General features: G+C 43.5%; 1 protein-coding gene across 1 annotated transcript in view; it reads right to left on the bottom strand.

Annotated features, from left to right (window-relative positions):
• Positions 1-24,114, bottom strand: part of LOC132895142 (ceramide transfer protein) — an 80,616-nt gene extending 56,502 nt beyond the window's left edge. Inside the window, exons 1-2 of the mRNA XM_060935388.1 lie at positions 23,446-24,114; positions 16,693-16,827 (exon numbers count right to left, since the gene is read on the bottom strand). Of these exons, the coding sequence (XP_060791371.1) occupies positions 16,693-16,827; positions 23,446-23,586 (276 nt within the window). The 5' untranslated portion in view covers positions 23,587-24,114. The remainder of the gene's footprint in view (positions 1-16,692; positions 16,828-23,445) is intronic.
• Between the last annotated feature and the right edge of the window lie 2,484 nt (positions 24,115-26,598).

Raw genomic sequence — 26,598 nt, forward strand, 5'->3', positions numbered from 1 at the left:
GGTGCTAAGGGAAGCCAGGTCATTACGTCGCTGTATACGTCAGTTACGTCGCTACGTTTGCATAAACCTTGGCGCGAATATCGAAGCAAAAACACGGAAGAAGCAGCAGCAACAACAGCAGCAATAATAATAATAATGGATGACTTCGCGTTTGTACAGCTGCTGCTTCTCGTCGCTTAAAAATGGCGATCTTTCGCGGTCTTGTTATTGTTGGTCTTAACAACTCCGCCTCCCCGCTGACGTAAGCGGTTCTTTCCTCTGGCCCAGCAGAGAGTTGGTGCTAGCCTGGAACCGGTTTTCTGGCCCCAGAGCCAGTTCTTTGTCAGTGGAAACAGAAAACCCGGTTCCAAACTAAGCACTGGCCCCGAACCAGCCCTGGAACTGCTTTGGTGGAAAAGGGGCATCAGAGGAGAAACCTGGGTCTTCATGGAGCCTCGTGTTCTGGGCCACCAACATCCAGCCATTCAAGATGTTTGTCATGTACACAATAACCGACACAGCGGGTAATGAAATTCTTATTTTGCAACTACCCGACCAAACTATGCTTACTAATATAAAAAGAAATGTATATAAAATATGAAATATAAAATAAAGTGCATATGCAATGCGAAATATAAAAGTAGAATGAAAATAAATAAAGAATAACAAATAACCCATCAATGTGCAGTAGGACAGCAAACAATATGCAATAGGACAGATATAATGTGCAATGTCTTGTGCAAAATTGCAAATATAGAGGTAGATGGTGATTATAACCCGTGGTTCAAAAGCCTGATGGCCTGGGGGTAAAAACTGTTTGTCAGTCTAATAGTCTTTGCTTTCACACTCCTGTAGCATCTGCCAGATGGTAGGAGCATGAATAGTCTGTGTTGTGGGTGTGTTTGGTCCCTGATGATGCTCCGTGCCCTTTTTGTGACCCGGGTGTTGTAAATGTCCTGTAGTGGGGGGAGGACAGCTCCACAGATGAACTGTGCCATTTTAACGATACGCTGGAGAGCCTTTCTGTCCTGAGTTGTGCAGTTCCCGTACCACACAGTGATGGAATTTGTCAGGACGCTCTCCACTGTGCACCTGTAGAAGTTGCTGAGGCGTTTGGTGGACAGTCCAAATTTCCTCAGCTTCCTCAGGAAGATGAGAGTCTCTGTTGAGCCTTCTTGATGGTCTGCTGTGTGTCCAGGTGAGATCCTCACTGATGTGAGTTCCAAGGAATTTAAATGGTTTTCACCCTCTCCACCTGTGTCCTGTCGATGTGCAGCGAGGCATGCTGGTCTCTCCTCCTCTTCCTCGGGTCAATAATCATCTCCTTGGTCTTCTCAGCATTCAAGAGAGAGGTTATTTTCCTGGCACCAGGAACTTCCAGCGAACTTGATAATGGAAGTGTTGCTCTGGGAGGGGGTGCAGTCGTAGGTGAAGAGGGCGTACAAGGAGTGGACTGAGCACACAGCCTTGGGGGGGTCCCTGTGCTGGATGTTCTGGTACCGACTCTGACAGCCTGGGGTCTGTTTGTGAGAAAGTCCAGGACCTAGCAGCAGAGGGAGGATGTCAGTCCAAGGGTGGAGAGCTTCTCAGTCAGTCTGCTGGGGATGACAGTGTTGAAGGCTGAACTGTAGTCCACAAACAGCATTCGAGTATGGACCCTTTTCACGTGACGTCACGACAAACGCGGCCGCCATTTTGGACATGAACTACCAGTAGTCTACCACAGCCAACAACGAGGAACGACGGCGAAGCATCGAAAGGAATATAGCCATCAAAGAAAGTTTTTACTTTCAGCAAGACTTCCATCATGCCATTATATTGTTGTGCACCTGGATGTAGTAACCATCAACAAACAAGGCAAGATTTATCATTTTATCGGATCCCGACCAGGGCTTTGAACCGGTTCAAGGAACGAAAACAAAAACCGGGAACTATTTCTATTTCACATGGAACAGAAACGAAACCAGAAACTTTATTATTTTTTATGTTCCGGAACAGAAACGCTTATTAAAAATAATGGTAACCGGTTAATACCGGTTTTTATTTCGTTCCTCAAAGTTTCCGTAGCCTACAAATAAAAAAGTCATTCTTCTCCTGCGCAAGTTTCTATGACCCGCTGGGGTTCACTTCCTGTGTGACGGTCGCTGACTGAATGGAGAGAGCGGGAAGGTGGACTACCATCATGTCTCCATGTGATAAGTGAATTACTGAGTGTCTGAGCAAAGAAGAGCCTGAACGTTGCAACCTCCCTATTGGCTGTTTGTAAAAATGTATCAATTGTTGCCCTTCCCACGGGAATCATCGCGGGCTCGAGAGACGAGACCTGACGAGTTAGTTCGTTGGTAGCAGAACAAAATGTCTGGACACAAATCGGGTTTTCAGAAAAGGAAAGAAAATAAACGGAGGGTCAAAAATACAAAAAAGGAGGCAGAAAATGCAAAACGAGTTTTAAGGTAGGACAAATGGTTACTTTTTAAGGCAGCCCGCCGTGGCAGCAGGCTTTCAGTTGTCATTGAATGGTTACTTTTCTGAGGCAGCCCGCCGTGGCTGCCTGCAGGCTTATTTATTATAGCCCATTTAGTTAAAATAGTTGATATAAAATGTTTATAGTTATGTGATGGTTGTCCTGATTTAGACTGTTGTTTTTTTTTTTTTTTTTTGGGGGGGGGGGGGGGGGGGGGGGTTTGCGCGATGTTGCACCCGGGTCCAGATTAGGGCAGAACCGGCCCTGGCTACATTTCAGGTGTAGTTTGTTTTATGTATGTATGTATGCATGTATGTATGCATGCATGTACTTGCATAGAGGTGTAGTTTGTTTTATGTATGTATGTATGCATGTATGTATGCATGCATGTACTTGCATAGATGTGTACTTGGTCTTCCAATATGGCGCCTAACAAAATCTCGCGGCATGGTGACGTCTATAGACCCTTTTCAGTCACGTGACCTTCGTAAACGCGACCGCCATTTTGGACATGTAGTGGACTTCGGCTCGAATCGGTTTGAATGTGAGGAAGGCGACAAACATAAAAGAAAAAGGAGCGAGATGCAGAAAACTGTATTTACTAGTTTACTGTAATTATGATCTGGCAGCTATTTACACCGGATCCAGTGTAAATAGCTGCCGGAGCCAACGTCCGGCCGGCCGCGAGCTAGCGCGCTCCGGAACCTCGGACGTTGGCTCCGGCAGCTATTTACACTGGATCCGGTGTAAATAGCTGCCAGATCATAATTACAGTAAACTAGAATGGAATGTTAACAGCAATGTAATGCCTTTTCTGGCTAATTGTATTCTTCTTACCTCCAACAAAGTGGTCACTACACAAGCGTTGGTATGCCGCTATCCATCTTCTCCGTCGGTCAGCATCTACCGGGATCCGATAAAATGACAACCCTTGGCTTGTTTGTTGATGGTTACTACATCCAGGTGCACAACAATATAGTGGCATGATGGAAGTCTTGCTGAAAATAAACACTTTCTTTGCTGCCGTTCCTCAGTGTTGGCTGTGGTAAACTACTGGTAGTACATGTCCAAAATGGCGGCCGCGTTTGTCATGACGTCACGTGAAAAGGGTCCATAGGTGTCCCTGTGTTCCAGGTGCGACAAGGCTGTGTGGATGGCTGCATTGACGGCATCATCAGTTGAACGGTTCTGACAATATGCAAATTGAAGGGGGTCTATTGTGTCTGGGATGTCCTTTTTGATGTGTGACATGACTATCCTGTCGAAACACTTCATTACAATTGAAGCGAGTACAATTGGGCGATAAGTCATTCAGGCATGTTATACTGTTTTTCTTTGGGAAGGGCACGATGGTGGTGGTGGTCTTGAAGCATGTGGGCACAGACGACATGGAGAGGGACAGGTTGAAAATGTCTGAAGACCTCTGCTAGCTGTGTGGAGCAGGCCCTCAAAGCACGGCCGGGGATGTTGTCAGGACCGGCTGCCTTTCGGGGGTTAGTCCTCCTGAAGACCTTGCTCACCTCAGTTATGGTCACAGTGGGTGAAGAGCTCTGTGCTGCCTCTGCTGGTAGAATCCCTCTGCGTTGGTTGGCGTTGAGGGTGTCGAAGCGAGCATAGAACTCATTCGGCTCATCTGGTGATGTGTTGTGGTTGGCTGTGACCTTGCTGTTCTTCTGCTGGAAATTGGTGTCGTGTTGCAGGCCCCGTCACATGCATCTGGAGTCTGAGGTGTTGTAATATCCTTCCAGCTTCAGTCTGTACTACCTCTTGGCTTCCCTGATGGATCTACGTAGGTCATATCTGGCCTTTTTACATCCATCTGCGTCACCAGAGGCAAAAGCGGTGGAGCATGCCTGTAGCATGGAGCGTACTTCACTGTTAATCCAAGGTTTTTGGTTTGGATATATTTTGCAGCGCTTGGTGGGGACAACGTCATTAATGCACATGCTGATGTAGCTGGTGACCACAGATGCATATTCCTCTAAATCCACAGAACAGTCTTAAACACTCATGACAAGACGACCTGTTTTGAGGGCGTGGCTTTATTTCAACGGTTTCAAAACAGAGCTTGCTTCTGCCGGAATCACTGACTATTTTTTTTAATAAGAATAGAAGTGGGCGATAAGATGAAAACATCAGGGTGCTTGAAGATAGCGCTAGGATGTACTGTAATACATGTTAGATTTCTTTTATTTCTTAACAATAGAATAAAGGAAAGGTATAGTCTGTTTTAAAAAAAAAAAAGTGTACCATGACAGTTTGACTATCGCACCTAAATATTATATCCCCGGGGTTCTCCAGAAAATCTGAAGTAGCTGGCTTTAAAAAAAAAAAAAAAAAAAAAAAAAAATGAAAGTAGGCAGCCAAGGTGGCGCGTCAAAGGCGTGCTAATGCTAGAGGTCCTGGGGGCATGCCCCCCCCAGAAAACTTTGAAATTTACAGGCCTTCTGGTGCATTCTCAGCTAATAAATTACGAACCATTTCCCTGTAAAATACTTGCAAAATCTGCCTGAAATTTCCCTCCACATGTGCACACGCACTTGGCTTCCTCAGTTACCCTCTGTAATAACTACATACGCTATAGCGTGGCACATGGTCCAGCTCAGCCAATCAGAGCAACAGAATCGATCGACAAATAAGGCCATCCTTAAAAAAAAATTCGTTTCCTGTCCACCGGGTGAGCAAAAAAAATTTCAGTCGAGAGGGAGGGATTTTTTTTTAATTATATATGGATGGATAAGAAATCGCAATGCTGTGTTTGCTTTTTCTTTCAGTACTTTTTTTTATTACAAAAGCAGACACGTTTAATAAACTATGACAGTTTAATCAACTGAAACTTGTACAAAAACTTTAAGTTAGCATTTTAAATGCTGACTGCAACATTTGCAAAACTTTTACAAAAGGTACTTAAAATGTCCGACACACGGACTTTTTGTAGTTCTAAATCAAGCGTTAGGGCTAGTTCGGATGAAATTACACTATTAAAATGATCACTGAATGATCTGTTTTTCTGAATCTTTACTATTTTGTTGTTCGCTAGAATACCATTTTGCGATTTCACACTTCAGCAAATGTTTGAAAACTCCGGATCTCCTTCCTTCATGGTGGCGGACATTTTTTTGTGCCGCACAGCACATGCGCAGAGCTGATCCGACAGGGCTTTCCACAAGCGCCGGCCACACAATTAAGTCCAGCCGGCTACTTTAATGACTATTTTTGTAGCCCACAGGCTCTAAATATTAATTTTCGATTTTAATAAAATTAAATGTTTATCTAACAGACTGACAATAATGTCAAACTGAACCGTTGATCAAGGGAGAGTAACTCATCCGCGCCCCGACATGCGGTGTGCGCGCGTACTCGGCGCATGCACAGTTGCGTGAATGCGTCATGCACCGAAAATAAGAGATTTACAAGGCCAGGAACGCCTCATGATGCAATACGCAAGAAAAGAAAGAAGATTTACTGCCATTTTACTTTGTATTTGAGTAAAGTGAATAAATAAATGGTCTGTGGAAAATACACTTAACCCTGGGAACTGCGTGCACAGGAGTTTATTTTGTGTTTACCCCCCCCCGGCTGGCTACTTATTTGTCATGGCTGGCTAGTATGAGCCTTAGTGGAAAGCCCTGGGAATGCGGAAATGTCAAGTTCGATTTTAGATTTACGAACCCGAAAAAAATGTCGAAAAACCGGCGTTTAAAAAAAATTTTACCCGCACAAACGGCACTCACCCGGCCGGTGGACCGGAAACAGAACACTTTTTAATAATGGCCTAAGGCATCGCTTCGAGTCACGCCAAACCCAAATCAAAGAATTTCATGGTGAAATAATTGGATTTGCAGCAAATTATGGGCAACAGAGACGATATAAAAAAAAAATCGCTTGAACATTGAAAGGAAAGTTTGGTTTTGTTTTTTTTTTTTGTCCGTGTAGGAGGAGAAAACCGCCAGTCGCTGGCGCTTGTGGACATCTCTATATCTCCCTTATTGTTTCCAGCCAAACAAACAATTTTCTAAGAAGAAAACTGCCTCAGGATATCGAAGTAACACAACTTAACGCTGTAGTGTACGAGATGCCTATTTAACCCGACCCCCTGCAAGAACAGATCAACTAATAAGCCACATCAGTTGCTCACAGACCGAAGGGGTGGGGCCAGCTGAGAAGGAGTTCCTGAAAAGGTTGACAACAACAACAAAGCACTGCTTAACAGTGCTCGACTGACACGGAAATAAAATGGCAGATCGGCATGAACCAGCTCGGAACGAGTTCTAGCTCCGGAGAATGAACTGAGGCTCTGCAGTGTTTGAGCACTGAAGCATTACCTCAGCACATACACACGCCCACGGAGCACAGAAATGCAAACACACACACAGCAGGGAGGAGTCATGGGGGGGGCCCACGTTATGATTCAATTCACTTCCCATCAACTCCGAGAGAGAAAAGAATCTCATTTCACAGTTTTCCTCCTAACATCACTTCATCTAACCTCTTTGTAACCTTTCTTCTTTTTCCCCATCCTCTCACAGATTTTTCCCCCTCCCCTCAACCTTTCCCCTAGTTCTTTTTTCCACAAAAAAAACCTCCTATCCAAACATGTGATAAGCGCCGCTTTAAAGAACGCTGGAGTGTTTGTGCCAATCTGCCCATTCCCAGAGCAACCTCTACCTACCTCTGTGTGAGTGTATGCAGCACAGAGACATCTGTCTCACTACGAGACGCATCCGACATCCTAGTGCACAAGAAGGGCGTTTAAAACAGGAAAAGGGACGTACTGATTTGTCATAATGTCACGTCTTGATGTTGCACAGGTCAAAGAAAAGGTGAGAGAAAGAAAAACACCTTGGACCTCGAGCGCGCTTTTTCCTGCAGGCGAGAGTAAATCCTGTTCACGTGAGCTCGCTTCTTGGCGAACACTGCGACATTGTTGAGATGAAAGTGAAGCGTGTGGGATTAGAAAAGCTTTTGTTTTTCACAGTGAAAGCAGAACCCGGCGCACGGGCCTCCACCCCTGTCCAAAACCAAACTTTGAATGCACTATTGTTTTAGTAAAGTGTCCTTTATTTATAGATGATGAAGATAGAGCAAAAAGGGGCGGAGAGACAAACTTTATTGCCGTAGGTTTCCTCTGGCTGCCAACACACCTCTCGTGGGCGTGTAGAGATTGCTACCTTTGTCGCTTGTACGTGAGCGGAATCCAGTGTTTATTGGTTCGTTTTTGCTTTACGATACGTAATCTCACTGGAGGCACCAAATCCGTTACTTCCTTCCAAGCTTTATTTTTCTTGTCAGACCGAGATAAACTTATAAACGCTTCTTCCATTTTTGTGCATGAAACAGTAAATGAACTCATGGAAAGAAGGAACTGAAGTTGTGAGCAGGGAACTGGGGGGGGAGGACCACAGGTGACTGTGTCCGAGGAATCCTTCAAGGCAATCGTTTGGATTGGTGTTTTTACTCTGTCCTAACTAATTTGCATACAAGTGCAAGAGAATATTTCAGTACATTTGGTCATAACATAATAAACGTACAAGCACGACTCCAACGAACTATATCAAACGAGTACTTCAGCGTCACGGACCTCAGAGGTTTCGGAATTAAACATCAAGTGGATGCAAGACAGATTACATCGTGCAAAGACAAGCCAAGGGGGGGAACCCAAAGAGTCAATGTTCTACAATGTACTACTCAACTATTTACTCAACAGTCACATTAACTTTTCGGTCTCAGGATAAGGAGCACAAGCAGGGACTGGGTTTGTTTTTAGTCCTAGTTGCCAAAACACGTTCCACAACTACAACAAGAAAATAAACATTACCTTTTATTTCGCTGACCATCGCAAAACAAACATCATTTAGCGCACGTCTTACAATAGCACAAGCTTCCAACATCCCACCACCTGCTGCACTACGTACATCGGCTGCACTGAGATTTAGCGGAGCGGTTTTGACAAGGTGGATTAATTAGCGTGCACGGACACGCGATCTTTTCAGGAATCAGAAAATGCAAGAGAAGACACCTTTATTATAAGGCTCAAGCAGAGCGAAATTCCTCCTCTGCATTTAACCCATCTGAAGCAGTAAACACGCAAATGAGCAATGAGCACATGCACATACCCAGAGCAGCGAGCAGATATGCTACAGCACCTGAGGAGCAATTGGGGGATTTAGGTGCCTTGCTCAAGGGCACTCCAGCCATGATACAGACGGGGAGTGTTCATTCACTCAGCTCCCTTCACATTTTTTTCTGGTGGTCCCAGGAATCAAACTGGTGACCCTTTGGGCCTAAGGCTGCAGACTGCTTCCCTAACCTAAAGGCCACGTCCTCATTTAGAAGATCTCATCTCATCATCTCTAGCTGCTTTATCCTGTTCTTTGCCTGTTCGCAGGCAAGCTGGAGCCTATCTCAGCTGACTACGGGTGAAAGGCGGGGTACACCCTGGACAAGTCGCCAGGTCATCACAGGGCTGACACACAGACAACCATTCACACTCACACCTACGGTCAATTTAGAGTCACCAGTTAACCTAACCTGCATGTCTTTGGACTGTGGGGGAAACCGGAGCACCTGGAGGAAACCCACGCGGACACGGGGAGAACATGCAAGCTCCGCACAGAAAGGCCCTCGCCGGCCACGGGGCTCGAACCCGGACCTTCTTGCTGTGAGACGACAGCGCTAACCACTACACCACCATGCCGCCCCGCTGGAGGACTAGCTAATAAATTTATCACTTGTCAAATCCTGGATAGACATATTTATTCTATCCACATTCACTGGATATGAGCAGTTACGCACTCTGATTGGCTCCTCTACTACCACTAAGATCAGCTCATATACCATGAGTAGAGAAAAACAATGGCGGAGCGTGTTCTTGAAACAATCCGAGGACAAAATTAAAACTCAACTCGAAAACAAAACCCCCAAAGAATACAAAAAATATGGAATGAAAGTATTTAAATAGCAAGAACTTTTTTTTCCCAAGAAATCACCACATTTTCCACAAACTGATCCGGTCATTTCAATGGTTTATTTACATCCTAAGCAGAAATAATTTTGTCGGACATTTTGTGTAAAAGTTATCAAATTTGCAAAAAAAAAATACTCTCAAAAGCCATTGAATGTGGAGAGTTTTTTTTAAAAAAAACATTATCCCACTCACTCTCGTCGTACATGGATTACAGGCTATCAGCTCATGTATGACTCGATTTCGTACAATAACTGATAAAAAGACGTCAAACTAACATTCAGATTACTGCTACAAGATTATCAGGATACATCGACATGTTTACCGTTCAAGCTCTTGTAGCTGGAAACAGTGCCTTCCTTTCTGAGTAGAACTCATCTTCTTGTCTGTCTTGAGCGGACATTACGGACACGAAATGCAATCACCTCCCATTCGATTCCTCCGGCGCATCATCGTAATGATCAGCCTTGGCTTCTCTGCCACTCGATTGCTAGAGCTCGTTATAGAGAGGCAGACAGTCTGAGGGCGGGGTGGGGGGTAGGGGGGTGTTGATGTACATCCAGCCTGGTTTATACTGCGCCACTGATGTGCATTATCCTGCCTGAGCAGAGTTTATATTCCTGTCCAATAATTAGGGAAAATCAAACATTAACCCTCGAGATATTAACGGGGGTTCGTTTTTAGCTTCGTTAACAAATGTTAGTTAACTTGAGAGAGAACTTGATATAGGAATGGCCAGTCATTTTAGAGAAGCTTGCTTGATCGAAGCTCAAAATTTACAAACTTGAGAGCCACGCCTACAAGATATACGCCTAGGCTAGGTTACAGATGAAAGCTAGTCTTGGAGGCGGAGATTTATGAACTGGCACACAGCAAAACAGCTTCCTGTCAGTCAGTCAGTCGTGTTATCATTTAAAAACAATACGTGTCGTAGTAATAACATCACTTATATAGCTCATTTTGCATGCATATGATCAAATGCACTTAAAATACCACACATAATATAAATGACATCCTAAATATCATCGCTATAAATACGTTCTTAAAAAAAGTACAAGGAATTCATTAACGACTACAGTCATCAATTTTTTTTTTTTAAAAACACACTTCAGGGTATTAACAGGAACTCCGCTTCATCGCCCCACCCTGGCGTTGATTATTTCCCCCTAACAGCACGACAGAGAGTGAGTTATACTGTATAAATCACAGCTCCAGGTTTAAAGCAGGAATCTCTCTGTACATCACATCCCATCATGTGTATGAACTCAGACACAGCTGGTCTGGATTTGATCGCAGAGGACACGTGCACGTTTCCGCCATTCCAGATGTCATGCTGTGAAACTAGCACAGTCTGAACAGAGCTAAAAACAGGCGTGTAAGGGAAAAGCATTACGCTCAAGTTTTAAGGAAGATTTCTCAAAACTTAAACCTGCATCTGACAAGCCTCAAGGGAATTTCTGCGTTTCAAGAAAGAACCGGATTTAAAAAAAAAAAAAAAAAAAGAGGGAGAACAGGCAGAAAGATGTGCAACACACACTCGTGTGTTTTCCCTCTCTCTCTGGCACTCTCACACACACACACACACACACACACACATCTTTCCCAAGGCCACCCTGTAAACAAAAACACACTCCATTTTTGTTCTTCGTCTCCAAAATCCAACACATGACCTCGGAAACTGGGACAGAGAATAAACAGAGCGAAAAGACAACTGAAGTAACCGCCACACACTATGACTCAATGATTCTTTTTTAACACAATGGGAAGGTAAATAAACAAACAGAGCATCCAAATATGGCTCATTGTGTCAGCGGGTGTCGGTCGTGACAGTCAGACCTGGAATTAGCAACTCTCCAAGCCCTCTTCTTGACAAACAGCACGAGAAGTGGAAACGTAACACCACCACACCAACAGAAAATCCACGTTCATCTGACACGTCGGATTTCCGCCATAAGATTTCGAAACAAATCCGGGACGCTAATCCGATTCGGCTTGTCAGGAGGTTTGGCGCTAGCACATGACTTAAGGCAGGGTAAATACGAGAAAAAGCATTAAATGCTGGGGGGGGGGGGGGTGAAGGAGGAAAAAGAAATTTAAAATTTAAAAAAAAAAAAACCCGTAAACCTGACAACCTCTGTGTAGAATCTGGAATTAACGTTTGCGTAGACATTACACTCCAATATTAACCCACTGTAATCTTCCAGAAGCCCCGCCTCTTATATACATTTTCCCCCAGATGCTCGATTTTTCCGTTTTCCTTCCCGTCAACGAAAACGGAGAATATTGTGTTAAAAAAAATTCTATCAAAAGTATGTTCGCCTTAGCTAACCTTAAAACAAGTACACACACACACACACACACACACACACACACACACACACACAGAGCACTTTACGATACTTAGCATTTTACAAATAATTTAACGTTAATGTTAAAAGTTCTGACTGCAAAGTTGAATTCTGGGTAAAATGTTCTGTTTCTATCGCTGCTACACACACACACACACACACCCCGTGTATCCTGTGTGTAAACGTTTTGCTGAGAAAAAAAAAGCGTCCCGCATTTTACAATTCCGGACATCGCCGAAGCAAGTGAGCAACAATATCACGTGACCACTGTGGGGAGTTTGGTGTTTGACCTACTTTTAACCAAAACAAGTCGGCGTGGGCGAACACAACGGACTCAGCTCTCTCTCCAGTGGAAAAGAAAAAGAAAGCCTGCCTTATAGTGAGTGCAACTGCAAGATACAGCAAGCTTAGAGAGACGACGTGTCATCTTTCTGGACAGGTAACTAAATCGTTCTAGCTAGCACTTAGCTATCCTAGCCTTAGAACACGTACGCTCGACTCCACGGTAGCGAGTATGGAGTTATTATACACCTAATGTTTTCTTTCTCTGTAAGATCAAACAAGAACACAAGCAGGAACAGAGAAAAGATGTATTCGTCTTTTGTTTCACGGATCTATTCAACTAAAAATTACATCCCTGCGACTCAAAACTCTCCGAGGTTGGTGCAGAGTTGCGATGTTTTCCGTGCGTCGCCATCTTGGTGTGACGCAGTTCCATAGTTACGCTAATTAGTTAAAGCTCCTCCCTCGCATTTGGCTGTTTCCTGTTTCCGCAGGGCCGGACTGTTAACCTCAAGAGGGAGGAAAAGGGTCCCAGAAAGGAGAAAAGCAACCCTCAGGACATCAAAATGATCACATCCTGTTTGTCCGCATAATATTGTTCTTGCAGGACAGAGGAAAATGCCACGCGTGATAAAAAATTTTAAATTTCAGATGACTTTGCTGTCAGTACCTTTAAAGGTCCCATGGCATGGTGGTTTGTTGATGCTTTAAACGGGCTCGTGGAGGTCTCAGGATGTTATATCCGCAGCCTTTCTTGAAATGAACCCTCGGCACGTAGATATAGCCTCCTGGGAGAAAGCCCCATTTCAGCGCTTTTCCCAGTGCGTCGTTCTGCTAATGAGAAGCAGGAGGCGGGGAAGGGTAGAGGGTGGGGGCGGGTCTTATCATTAATATTCATGACATGTAAACATGTTACCTCTGATTGGCTAACTGCACTGTGATGCTACCTCCAGTGGGTCAGAACAAGCGGATGTGGGTGTCTTACTATGGCGAGAGAGAAGGAACAAACCGCGAAGGGAAAAATACCGCGCGCTGACGTCATTAAGGTGCGACACGAGGAAATAAAATAAATTCAACAAATGTTTGGGTTTTTACTGAACAAACAAATAAAACGAACGAGTGACTTAAAAAAAAAATGTGGGTGTCTTTGTAAAAACTGTTTTGATTGGCTATTATAACAGAGCATGCTGCATGCTTTTTGGTTTTGTAGCGCAGAGTACCTGGCTAACTGCAGGAACGGTTAGCTGCACAGCTAATGTAGCCATTGCAAGGCTAACGCACCGATTTTAAAACATGGCAAAACGACTTAACAGTTATACACTTACTTGTTCGGTGTTTGTTGCTGATGCGGCAGGGATGCTTGGTACGGACCCAGGCTTCAGTGACAGTTGATTTGCAAAACCTGCCCTGTACTGTCCCAAGTTGTGGAAACATTCATCAGGAAAATGCTTCCGACAAACATACACCGTCTTAGGTAGACTCGACGGCGTATTATTGGAGTAAATAAAATTAAGCCACTGCGTCTTCAGGGGCTCTCCCGTCGGCAGTAAAAACAGACTCTTTTCTGTGTTGTCACATCCATGTACAGCGCAACTTCCATGTTTGGTGGCAACTTTTGAGCTGGGCGGGCAATCCATACAGTGGGTGGGAATCCAGAGGGGGGGGCGTGGGGATTATCTCCCTTGCTGACGTAGGCAAGGGAAGAGTTCATCAACGCGCCGTTTTGACGCGCCATTCTCAAATGTTGGGCATAGTTTGGTTTACACATTCTGAAATTTCTAGCCACTGGGGTGACTTAAGAAGGTCAGAGGAACTCATTTTAACGTTAAAAAAACCTCAGAAAGTGAAAATTTCATGCCATGGGACCTTTAATGATAATTACAAAGTGATTCAAATGCTGTTTGTTAACCGAGTGTACTTAAACTTTGCATATACGCTTACTTAGGCCCCATCCCAATTCTAATTTCTACCCCTACCCCTCCCCCTTCCCCTTGAAACTGAGCTACAAGGGATAGGGCTTGAAATTCAACCCTTACGTATTGGGATAGCCCTTCAACGATCGCATACGTCATCGCGTACCTCCGTCAGCGTTTACGTTAGCAAAACGCGACCAAATGCGTCATTGGCTGCGACCAGCCGCTACAGTCAGAGCCAGAGAGCTCTGCTGGCAGGGTGTGATTTGTTAACTAACACCACTGAATGGGATATCTTTGGCGCTTCGTGCACCACATCCGACAGAATGAGGTGTCAGAACACTCATGTAAACAATAAAAGCGAGAATAACAGAACAAAACGTACGCAGTCAAGCAACCGAAAACAATACTCACTCCCAAAGCTTTTTAGCAGCAGCTTGGATTTCAGAAATCGCTGCTCATTCTCAGCTCGAAAGCGAATCAAGCGGCGTGTTTCCTCTGGATAACAACTTAAAACACGTAAATAATGGAGAAAATACATTTATGACCATCTTTCGCCGCGGGAACCGCCATCTTTCTGAAATCCGCATGAAATCTCGCTGAAATCCACATGGCATTGTGGGAAATCACTCAAACCCCTTCGTTCGGAGTCAGCTCCAGGAAAATCTCCGTTTGGAGGGGTACAGAAGCCCTACCCCTTCCCCTCCGCGTTAACTGGGATTGGGATACCCCTACCCCTTCACGTAAACGCGCAAAATGGAGGGGAAGGGCCAAGGGGTTGGTCCAAGGGGTGAAATGGGATTCGGCCTATATAATACGAGCGGAAGCATTTTATTCCCCCCAAATGCCTGGTGGTTACCATAAATCCCTGTATACACGCATAGTCCAGTTTCTACATTAGTCTAATGATTTGTGTAAGGACTACACTTTTTTTTTTTCGATCAGCCCTTATAATTTCTCACAGGAATAACAATTATTCTATCCACATTCACTGGATATGCGCAACCGCGCGCTCCGATTGGCTACTCTACTACTAGGCCATCAGTTCATATACCGTGAGTAGAGAAAAACAAAATGGCGGAACACGTTGCTGAACCAACCGAGGGAAAAAAAAAAAGGAATAAAAAAAAAAAAAGTATTTTGATGGCAAGAACATATCTTTTTAAAAAAGATTTTTTTGAAGAATTATTATAGCAGCATTTTTCACAAATTGATCCTGTCACGTCGCTGGTTTGTTTACATTCTAAGCGGAAATTATTTTGTCAGACGTTTTGTGAAGTTTTTACTGATCGAGTTTGCTAAATAAATAAATAGAAATTTTTTAAAAATGCTCCATTTCTCAAAATCCAGTGAATGCATGGAATAATGGTTTTATTCGATCCACAATCTCGTTGTACATGGATTATAGCCGACTATCAGCTCATGTATGACTCGATTATGTGGAATAACTTAAATATAACTAACAAAACACTTGGATCACAGATTTCCTGTGCAATAAATGATGCTGTTTTCGAGCAAGTGACACCTCCACAAGCATGGACATCTTGTTTGGTGAATAAGTTTGTCCTTGATTTGTTCCTTGGAGAAGATAAGAAACAACGAGGCACAGCTTTAGAAAACGATAAGCCTCGGTGAAGGAGGCACGGCTTCAAGTGCATTAAAAAGCAGACTATTCGTGCAACGCCGAACTCAAATCAAACTGGCCTCTCTTACATCTTGCTTCAGAAGAGTATGCACAAGTGCGCGTACGAGTTCAGGCCATGCTTCGGTGAAGAATCTCCACTGTGGTTTAATCATTAAAAAGACGGGGTGAAAGGCTGCAGGCCTTTGCCTTTACCTCAATCTGTTTCTATGACGACTAAACCTTTGCTCCATTTCTCTCCCCCCCCCAATTTCAGAACTGGCACAAGAAAACACTGGCAGTAAAGTGCGCTCGCAAAAAGTGAGGCCTGTTTAACCAGAGTCACTTGATTTGCTAATCTTCAACGGTTCAACTTCAGGTCCTTTTTCATGACCAAAGCGGAGTCTCTTTCTTTTCCACGTGATCAGACGGATGTGTGGCGACGTCGATATTTATCGGCTGCGATAAGACATCGAGTGCCAGGTACAGGTGATAATGGCACCGCTGTTGCAGGTCACGGAGATCTCTCGCTTGCCAGGTGCAAGTAGGACACACTCGGTCGTAAGCTAAATCAGTGTTTATGGAGTGAATAATGAAATGAGTTTACTTTCACTTGGTTCACTTTGCACCATTAGCTTATTTGTTTTTATCCATCTTCCCTTCAATACTGCCACCTTTGCAGACACTCAATTCTTGTTTTTAGCACTATAAGTGCACATTCGCAAGTACAAAGTACATTTATATATATTTAATCATTACATTTTTATCTGTATATTGCATAGTCGGCTTGTCCATGTGATTTATTTGTGTGTCGTACAGCGTCTTTTTTTTTTTTTTTTCTAAAAAACACACCACAAGGACCTGAGTAAAGGAGCTTGATATGACATTCAGGCAGGTCAGGTGCTTCGCTAGACGTTCGTCGATGTAACATCGTTAACACTGTTAGGAACTAGCTACTGCGTTAAAGTGGTTGCCGTAGAAACAGTCAAGCCCGTAGTGAAGATGGTGCAGCATTTCAGAATTTTATGCTGAGAAAGTTCCAACCAACCAACCAACCAACCAACCAACCAAATGTTACACGGTCACACACTTGGGACACGCCCACGCGTTCGGGATCTTACCGTGATGACGGCCTTGCTGAGGCACAGCGAGCCCCTGCAGCCGTATTCCCTCTCATCCTGAGACTTGTAATAACTCAGAGTATTGTTCTTCAGCACGACCCAGCGATCCTGCCAGCCGTGGATGTAGTTCGTCCACTGTGGATGCAGACACAGAAGACAGGGAACAGCGTTAACGCCAGACTCAAGTCAACGTCTTTACAGATGCCTTTAATAACCCGACATAACGTACAGCAAAATAAATAAATAGAAAAAAAAAAATCAATCATGGCTGCAAAACAAACAAGCAGCTCACATCACACGAGGGCAAAGGTCACAGCTGTGCACTCTGAGAATTAAGAGATTTTCCTTCTCTCACCGCAAAGCTGAGCTTTTCCCATTTTTAGGAGTTCTAAAATTAATTTTTAATCATTACGACTCTGAAAGGAATGCATTGTCATGGAAAGTAGTGCGTCTACTGTACACATGGAGTCGATCACATCCACAGAAAGGTCAAGCTTACCATAAAAGGTTTGCTAATCAATCAATTTATTTATTCTTAGCTCACTTTTCATATTTCAGTCATTCGTTTTCATACAGTACTGCGCAAAAGTCTTCCACCCCCATATGAGTTCCACATTATTGAGTCAAAACATTACAAAAACATTTTAGAGTTCCAGATGTTCATTTTTTTCCAGCACAAAATTAAAATGTTACAGGGGAAAAAAAAAAAAAAAAGTTTGTAAATGTCTGGGCAGCATATTCCATAAGAGAGCACTTTTCAGATTAAAAAAAGAAAACAATGAAGGCTGCTGGGTTTTGGTGCAAAATGAAGAAGCGAGTGTGACAGTCAAAGTGTCCAGAAGAACTGTGGCTGGTTCTGGAAGATGCTCAGTAAAACCTACAGCTCATTTCCGCATAAAACTGCACTCACTGGACCTCAGACTATTTTTTTTTTTTTTTAAAGCAAAGGGTCGTCTCACATCAAATACTGACCTTGTTTTTATTTTATATAAAATGTGCCTAAGACTTTTGCACAGTGAAACCACTCACCATTTTTCAAAAAAAAAAAAAAAAAAAAAAAAGGCACACAGTGACCAAAACATCTTTCGTGGTTTTCTACATGTAAAAATCAGTACATGCCTGCTTGCTTCACCATCTTATAGGGTAGTCACACTAGAGGCGGAATGAGCCAGAATGCAGACAGAATGAAAATTCTTCATATATTCCGGGATATTCGAAGTGCATTCTGAAAATTCTGACTGCATTCCAAACATTCGGGCCCAGTTTTGCTTATGCTCAAAACATTCGAAGAGGAGAAATATCGAACAGCATTCGAAGTGTATTCTAACTGCATTCTAAATATTCTTACGGCATTCCAACAGCATTCGAAACATTCTGACTGCGTTCGAGGGAAAAATCAAAATGGCAAGCCACTTCAAATCCTGCCAGAATGTCCCGAGTGTGCCTCGAATGAGCCAGAATGCCTTCGGAATGAAAATTCTTTGTATATTCCGGGATATTCTAAGTACATTCTAAGTATTCGAGCTGCATTCTCTTTGAATTCTTACAGCATTCGAGGCACCTTCCAACCAGACTTCGAGTGGTATTCGGGCAGCAATCGAAATGCACTCGTACGGCATTCGAAGAGCATTCTTAACATTCTTACAGCATTCTAAGTATTCCTACTGTGTTCCAACTACATTTGAACTGCATTCGAAAGCTAACACACCCAGAATGTGCAAGAATCATCCGAGGCGGGTTCAAAGCACATTCTAAGTATTCGAACGGCATTCTTACAAAGCTGTAAGAATATTGGCCAGTTTGAAATTTCCGCCTGAACGTGGCACGAATTTTGAAAAATCTCTCACTCCAGCTGGTTCTGCTTGATTCCTGCTAATTCCGAATAAGTGTGACGGGGCCTTTAGATTCTGCTAAAACATCCTCTGAACTCAAACTTCGAGGCTTTTCATATAAAAGACACATTAATCCTGAACTGAATAAACAAGTTCAACACCTGAACCCTTTCCTCACCCTGTGATTTGTTAATTGTTTAATGAATCATCTTTGTTATTGTAATTAGTTATTCAGTGTCTACACACACACACACACACACACACACACACACACACACACACACACGCCATGTAAACACAAAACTAGTCATTCCTCATTAAACTGAAGATGGCGCAAGATGTGCCAAAACATAAACCTGTCTTTAAAAAGTTGCTTCATGTGTTTTTTTTTTTAAATTTCACAATCACACTTGTAATGCTACATTCTCCACAGGAATGTGGGAAAAAAATGCTTTTCATAAAGCTTTTGTTTAAATGTAGCTGTGTCACACCCATGATGCTAGGATTACCTTTATCATCATTATTGCCGTGATCGTTATAAAACTACACATCAAGACGCTGAACACAGTATACAACCCCGATTCCAAAAAAGTTGGGACAAAGTACAAATTGTAAATAAAAACGGAATGCAGTGATGTGGAAGTTTCAAAATTCCATATTTTATTCAGAATAGAACATAGATGACATATCAAATGTTTAAACTGAGAAAATGTATCATTTAAAGAGAAAAATTAGGTGATTTTAAATTTCATGACAACAACACATCTCAAAGTTGGGACAAGGCCATGTTTACCACTGTGAGACATCCCCTTTTCTCTTTACAACAGTCTGTAAACGTCTGGGGACTGAGGAGACAAGTTGCTCAAGTTTAGGGATAGGAATGTTAACCCATTCTTGTCTAATGTAGGATTCTAGTTGCTCAACTGTCTTAGGTCTTTTTTGTCGTATCTTCCGTTTTATGATGCGCCAAATGTTTTCTATGGGTGAAAGATCTGGACTGCAGGCTGGCCAGTTCAGTACCCGGACCCTTCTTCTACGCAGCCATGATGCTGTAATTGATGCAGTATGTGGTTTGGCATTGTCATGTTGGAAAATGCAAGGTCTTCCCTGAAAGAGACGTCGTCTGGATGGGAGCATATGTTGCTCTAGAACCTGGATAGACCTTTCAGCATTGATGGTGTCTTTCCAGATGTGTAAGCTGCCCATGCCACACGCACTAATGCAACCCCATACCATCAGAGATGCAGGCTTCTGAACTGAGCGCCGATAACAACTTGGGTCGTCCTTCTCCTCTTTAGTCCGAATGACACGGCGTCCCTGATTTCCATAAAGAACTTCAAATTTTGATTCGTCTGACCACAGAACAGTTTTCCACTTTGCCACAGTCCATTTTAAATGAGCCTTGGCCCAGAGAAGACGCCTGCGCTTCTGGATCATGTTTAGATACGGCTTCTTCTTTGAACTATAGAGTTTTAGCTGGCAACGGCGGATGGCACGGTGAATTGTGTTCACAGATAATGTTCTCTGGAAATATTCCTGAGCCCATTTTGTGATTTCCAATACAGAAGCATGCCTGTATGTGATGCAGTGCCGTCTAAGGGCCCGAAGATCACGGGCACCCAGTATGGTTTTCCGGCCTTGACCCTTATGCACAGAGATTCTTCCAGATTCTCTGAATCTTTTGATGATATTATGCACTGTAGATGATGATATGTTCAAACTCTTTGCAATTTTACACTGTCGAACTCCTTTCTGATATTGCTCCACTATTTGTCGGTGCAGAATTAGGGGGATTGGTGATCCTCTTCCCATCTTTACTTCTGAGAGCCACTGCCACTCCAAGATGCTCTTTTTATACCCAGTCATGTTAATGACCTATTGCCAGTTGACCTAATGAGTTGCAATTTGGTCCTCCAGCTGTTCCTTTTTTGTACCTTTAACTTTTCCAGCCTCTTATTGCCCCTGTCCCAACTTTGAGAGGTGTTGCTGTCATGAAATTTCAAAATGTCTCACTTTTGACATTTGATATGTTGTCTATGTTCTATTGTGAATACAATATCAGTTTTTGAGATTTGCAAATTATTGCATTCCATTTTTATTTACAACTTGTACTTTGTCCCAACTTTTTTGGAATCGGGGTTGTACATGACTTTAAACTTGTCCTATCCTAGGATAAATATTCACCCATTTTACTTTTATCTCTCATCATTACCTCCACCAAGGAGGTTATGTTTTCAGTAGCGTTGGTTTGTTTGTCTGTTAGCAACATTACGGAAAAAGTTATGAACGGACTGCTCTAAAATTTTTTCCAGAGGTGTGACTGGGCACAAGTAACAATCCATTAAATTTTGGCGGTGATCCAGATCACCTTCTGGATCCCAGATTTTTTTTTAAAGGATTCTTGGTGGAGGTCTGCGCTCTCCGAGCGCTTTTCTAGTCCTCTATGCTAAATTACCAATCAATGAAAACAATACAAAAATTTAGATGAGAAAAGTCCTAAACCAGTGATGAATTTTGCCTGAGGGATCAAATAAGAACACAGCTATACAACAGATCTGCTTTCTTGTAAGGAAATGTTTACTCCAAACAAACTAATGGACGGAGTCTCCAGTGTCCAAAAAAAGCTTTTTTTTTTTTTTTTTTTAACTTTTTAACTACATTTTTTGTCTTTTTAACTTCAAGAGAGAGACAAAAGACAGGCAGGTGAAAGAAAGACTAGTTATCTCATCTCATTATCTCTAGCCGCTTTATCCTTCTACAGGGTCGCAGGCAAGCTGGAGCCTATCCCAGCTGATTACGGGCGAAAGGCGGGGTACACCCTGGACAAGTCGCCAGGTCATCACAGGGCTGACACATAGACACAGACAACCATTCACACTCACATTCACACCTACGCTCAATTTAGAGTCACCAGTTAACCTAACCTGCATGTCTTTGGACTGTGGGGGAAACCGGAGCACCCGGAGGAAACCCACGCGGACACGGGGAGAACATGCAAACTCCACACAGAAAGGCCCTCGCCGGCCCCGGGGCTCGAACCCAGGACCTTCTTGCTGTGAGGCGACAGCGCTAACCACTACACCACCGTGCCGCCCAAGACTAGTTATATCGGATGATATTTAAATTAAGGCTGTCGAAGTTTACGCCAATAATTTTTTTTTGACATGCGATTACCGTGTGCACATTCTGTGCCCCCTACTCTGCAGTTTGTGAAATCAGGAAGTGATGTCGCAAGTAGCCAGTCCGTCCAATTCATGATAAAGTGCACTTATGCACAGAATTGATTTATATTGTTGCATTCTGACTGTTTACATAAAATGTGTGTATTTTTATATGCTTCTGATGGTCCTGAGGGGAGAAAAGAAGACATGTTAAGGTCCAGGTGTGTGTGTGTGTGTGTGTGAGAGAGCGCACAGGCTGCACACTGGAGTGACAGTTTGTTTTACTCCAAGAAATTTGTGACTTATTCAAGTGTTTATAAATGCAGTTTTTGCTCATGAATGTACTGTATATTTACCAGTGAGTTATTGCATTTTACTGAAAAACATCTTTATGAGTTGTATGGCTTAACAAATCTATTTATTTGGGTTTTTGTACTTTTAAATTTTCTTTATTTAAAAAGATAGCCACTACTGTTATCCAGAGTCGACATCACCTCGTTAGTTTGTTTATTTTATTGCAGAGTTTGAGGTTGGAAGTAAAGGACAACTAGAGGAAAATACTGTATTGTTTTATTCACACTGAATTGTACTAAACCCGCAAAATTATAGTTATATAAAGCTGGGTTTTGTTTTTTGTTTTAAATGCAGTGGGGGAATAAAATCCCCACAAAAATAATTTCTGTGCCCAGCCTGATACTTCCTGACCTGGCTGCATACATTTGCATAAAGCAAACACTCCTACTACTCAAAAACTTGAAAAATATCCCTTTTAAAAGTACATTTAGGAGAGAAAAAAACTGCGATTAATCATGAGTTAACTATGGACAGAAACGCGATTAAAATATTTTAAATCGACTGACAGCCCTAATTTAAAAAATATTATTAAAAACATTTTTTAATTAGTTAAAACTATTTAAAAAAAAAAAACTTATTCGGGTGGTGGTAGTAGTAATGTCAAAACACTAAGCATTTATCTTCGTGGATATTTCTAAATAAATAAATAAAACACGAGTCTAATTGGTTCAACGTTAATAAACACAGCGTGACGTCATTAACACGCGACGTTAAAGCTATTAATGACGTTTCAGTCAACATTTCACTTGCCATTTCGGAATGACCTCTAGTAACCCCGCCGTTTAAATTAAAATAAATAAATTTTAAATTTTCTTTTTGTCCTTTTCTGGAATCTGATCCCCAACGTCAAACAATCGAAAATTTGTCCAAAGCATCTGGCCAATTTATGCTTTATAAAAACGCGTTAGTTAATATTGAGCTAATATTCGGTTAATAATACTGACAACAGCCGAGTACGGGTTTGAATGAGGGTTTATTTACAACAAAGCAATAACGGGTTAAATGTCACCTCTGTTAGCATGTTTAGCTCGCCAGGTTGTCAAACGGAACGGTTTGACACGGTGTGTCTGTATTATGGTGTTCGAGCAGCGTCCAAAACGCATACTAAGTCACTACGTAGGGTGCCTAAATAGTGCGCATGCTCTAATGGCTAACTAGTTAAGACTGTTGGTAAATTATTTCATGCATGTGTGAATACGCATAGTTTTATCGTGCTAAACTTGTGTCAGAGTAAGAACGAAGAAGAAGTGTTGTATTTTGTCCGACTACATTTTAATATCTAGTAGACTAGTATGAGATTTGAGACACAGCTCCTACTTGACTGGTTGTAAACACACGATTTATTTATTTTTTTTCCTTTTCACCCCCCTTTTCTAGATTTTTCCAACCCCCCTGAAAGAATTTACCTTGCTGAGCACGCCGCTGAATTCCGCCACCCCGCCGCTGTGAGGTCCAGGATCTGTTTCCAGATCCTCCTCAGAGCCTGACGAGTTCCAGCTCTGGTTGTCTGACATCTGCTTGCCGTTTGAAAGCGGACTGGAGCTCATTCGGACAGCGGAGAGAGATCAGGGGAGAACAAGAAGGGGGGATTCGGTCGCGGCCGCGCGCTTGTGTGAACTGTGTGTGCGCGCGTCACGTCTTCGCATCTAAAAATCCACCTGGAGAGCAAACGTGTTGGTTTCATGAGAGTGTAGCTCGCTTTGTGAGCGCTGGAATAACCGATCCGTCGTGCTCGCCTCAGTGCAGCTCACTTAGCAGCCAGCTAAAAGGAGGAAGCTTTAGGGGAGAGCCCCAACAACAAGCCCCGCCCACTTTCCCTTCAGCACTCAACTCGTCTCGTGCGAGGTTGCAAAGCTTTGTGCTAAGCTACCGAACATTAGCCAAAAACGTCTGTTATTAATAACCCTTTCCCCTTACACTCACTCATTTATAGTTTCATTACACCTTCATGACTATCCCAGTGGTCTAAAAAGCCCACAAACAGCAAAACTACATCGTTTCCGAATCCTTTCTTATCCGCAAATGGTGTTTTGAAGGAAGCGTACAGAGTTAAATTTCTCCGCCGCCATCTTGGATGTGACGTAGTTCGGACTGGCTTGCAGGCGCGCGCGCCTCAGGAGTGTGATTGAATGGTGATAGTTCATCTCTGAACAAAAACACCACGTGCAAAGAAATGCCATGGAGCAAAAATGGCTTCAAAAATAATGAAATTTAATGTTTATACATTAAAACCAGGCAGCACGGTGGTGTAGTGGTTAGCATGGTCGCCTCACAGCAAGAAGGTTCTGGGTTCGCAGCCAGCAAGGGCCTTTCTATTGCCCCTTTTCCACCAAAGCAGTTCCAGGGCTGGTTCGGGGCCAGTGCTTAGTTTGGAACCGGGTTTTCTGTTTCCACTGACTTATGGCCCTTTTCCACTACCCTTTTTCAGCTCGCTTCAGCCCGACACGGCTCGCGTTTCGACTACCAAAAAACAGCACGACTCAGCTTGCTTCAGCCCTGCTTAGCCCCTAAAACTCGCACCGTTTTGGAGTGGGGCTGAAGCGAGCCAAACCGTGCCGAGTGAGGCTGGGGGCGTGAGCAGACGCTCCCTTGTGCACTGATTGGTGAGGAGGAGTGTCCTCACATGCCCACACACGCCCCGCGAGCACGCTGGGATCTGTAAACACCGTAAACCCGGAAGGAGAAGAATTACGAATTACGAGAATTATGAAGCCTTATGCGCCTCGCCTCATCTATACGCTCTTGCCAGTATCTGTTGGCGTTGTCGGTGACAACAAGCCACAGCACCAAGACCAGCAACACTAACGACTCCATGTCCTCCATGTTTATTGTTTACTATCCGGGTCGTGAGACTACCGCTTAAAAGATCACTGATGTCACTGTTTGCGCTGCTTAACGACATCACCTGACGTCCACCCACTTTCGCTAACTCCACCCAATGTGTCCACCTACTTCCAGCCAGCACGGTTCAGCACGGTTGTAGTCGAAATGCAACTCCAACAGCCCCACTCAGCTCGACTCAGCACGGCACGGCTCGGCCCGACTCAGCCGCGTTTGTAGTGGAAAAGCGGCAAAAGAACTGGCTCTGGGGCCAGAAAAACCGGTTCCAGGCTAGCACCAACTCTCTGCTGGGCCAGAGGAAAGAACCGCTTACGTCAGCAGGGGGGCAGAGTTGTTAAAACCAACAACAATAACAAGACCGCGAAAGATCGCCATTTTTAAGCGACAAGAAGCAGCAGCTGTACAAACGCGAAGTCATCCATTATTATTATTGTTGCCGCTGCTGCTTCTTCCGTGTTGTTTTTGCTTTGATATTCGCGCCAAGGTTTATGTAAACGTAGCGCCGTAACTTCCATATACAGCGACGTAACTGACGTATACAGCGACGTAATGACGTGGCTCTGCTTAGCACCGCGAGCGATGGAAAAGCAAACTGGTTCTCAGCTGGCTCGCAAGTTGAACGAGTTGTGAACCAGCACTGGCTCCAAACCAGCCCTGGAACTGATTTGGTGGAAAAGGGGTATATGTAGAGTTTGCATGTTCTCCCCATGTCTGCATGGGTTTCCTCCGGGTGCTCCGGTTTCCCCCACAATCCAAAGCCATGCGGTTAGGTTAATATGGGACGGCCTTGAGCGAGGCACTGAACTCCCAACTGCTCCCCGGGCGCTGTTAGCATGGCTGCCCACTGCTCTGGGTACGTGTGTGTGCTCATTGCTCACGTGTGTGTTCACTGCTTCAGATGGGTTAAATGCAGAGAGGAAATTTCACAAGTGTGTGATGAATAAAGTTGTGCTTTCTTTCTTTTTCTTTTCTTTCAAATACTATAAGAATCAGAATCAGAATTAATAAACTGATTCTGATTCTGATAAAGAGCAGTAAATAATAATAAATTAAGTGGTCGATATTTGGTGTGAAGACACTGCTTAAAAAAAAAAAGTACAGTATTCCCAGGTACAAGTTGAATGTCAATGCTTTTTTTTGCTTGCATGCATACATGCATTATGTTTTTTGTCTGAAAAGTGGTCTCATGTAATATGCTGCTTACTGATGTACAGACATCTTTCTGCAACATTTCATTTTCTTTGTACAAAAAAACATAGTTTGTTTGTTTTTTTTGTGAACAAGTACTAAAATATGCCAATTTCCAAAAAAAGCAATAGTTGCAGGGGCGTAGCTGGGGGGGTCCTGGGGGGTCCGTGACCCCCTCTTTGTTGGACCATATGTTTCTTCAATAGCCACATAAGAATATTAGAAAAGCGCCCACTGTAATTTTTCTAACTTTTTTTTTTAAACTAGATTGGCGGGGCGGCACAGTGGTGTAGTGTTTAGCGCTGTCGCCTCACAGCAAGAAGGTTCGGGTTCGAGCCCCGTGGCCGGCGAGGGCCTTTCTGTGCAGAGTTTGCATGTTCTCCCCGTGTCTGCGTGGGTTTCCTCCGGGTGCGCCAGTTTCCCCCACAGTCCAAAGACATGCAGGTTAAGGTTAACTGGTGACTCTAAATTGACCGTGAGTGTGAATGGTTGTCTGTGTCTATGTGTCAGCCCTGTGATGACCTGGCGAC

This window comes from Neoarius graeffei, chromosome 12 (genome assembly GCF_027579695.1).
Source record: "Neoarius graeffei isolate fNeoGra1 chromosome 12, fNeoGra1.pri, whole genome shotgun sequence".
In the NCBI taxonomy this organism is placed as follows: domain Eukaryota; kingdom Metazoa; phylum Chordata; class Actinopteri; order Siluriformes; family Ariidae; genus Neoarius; species Neoarius graeffei.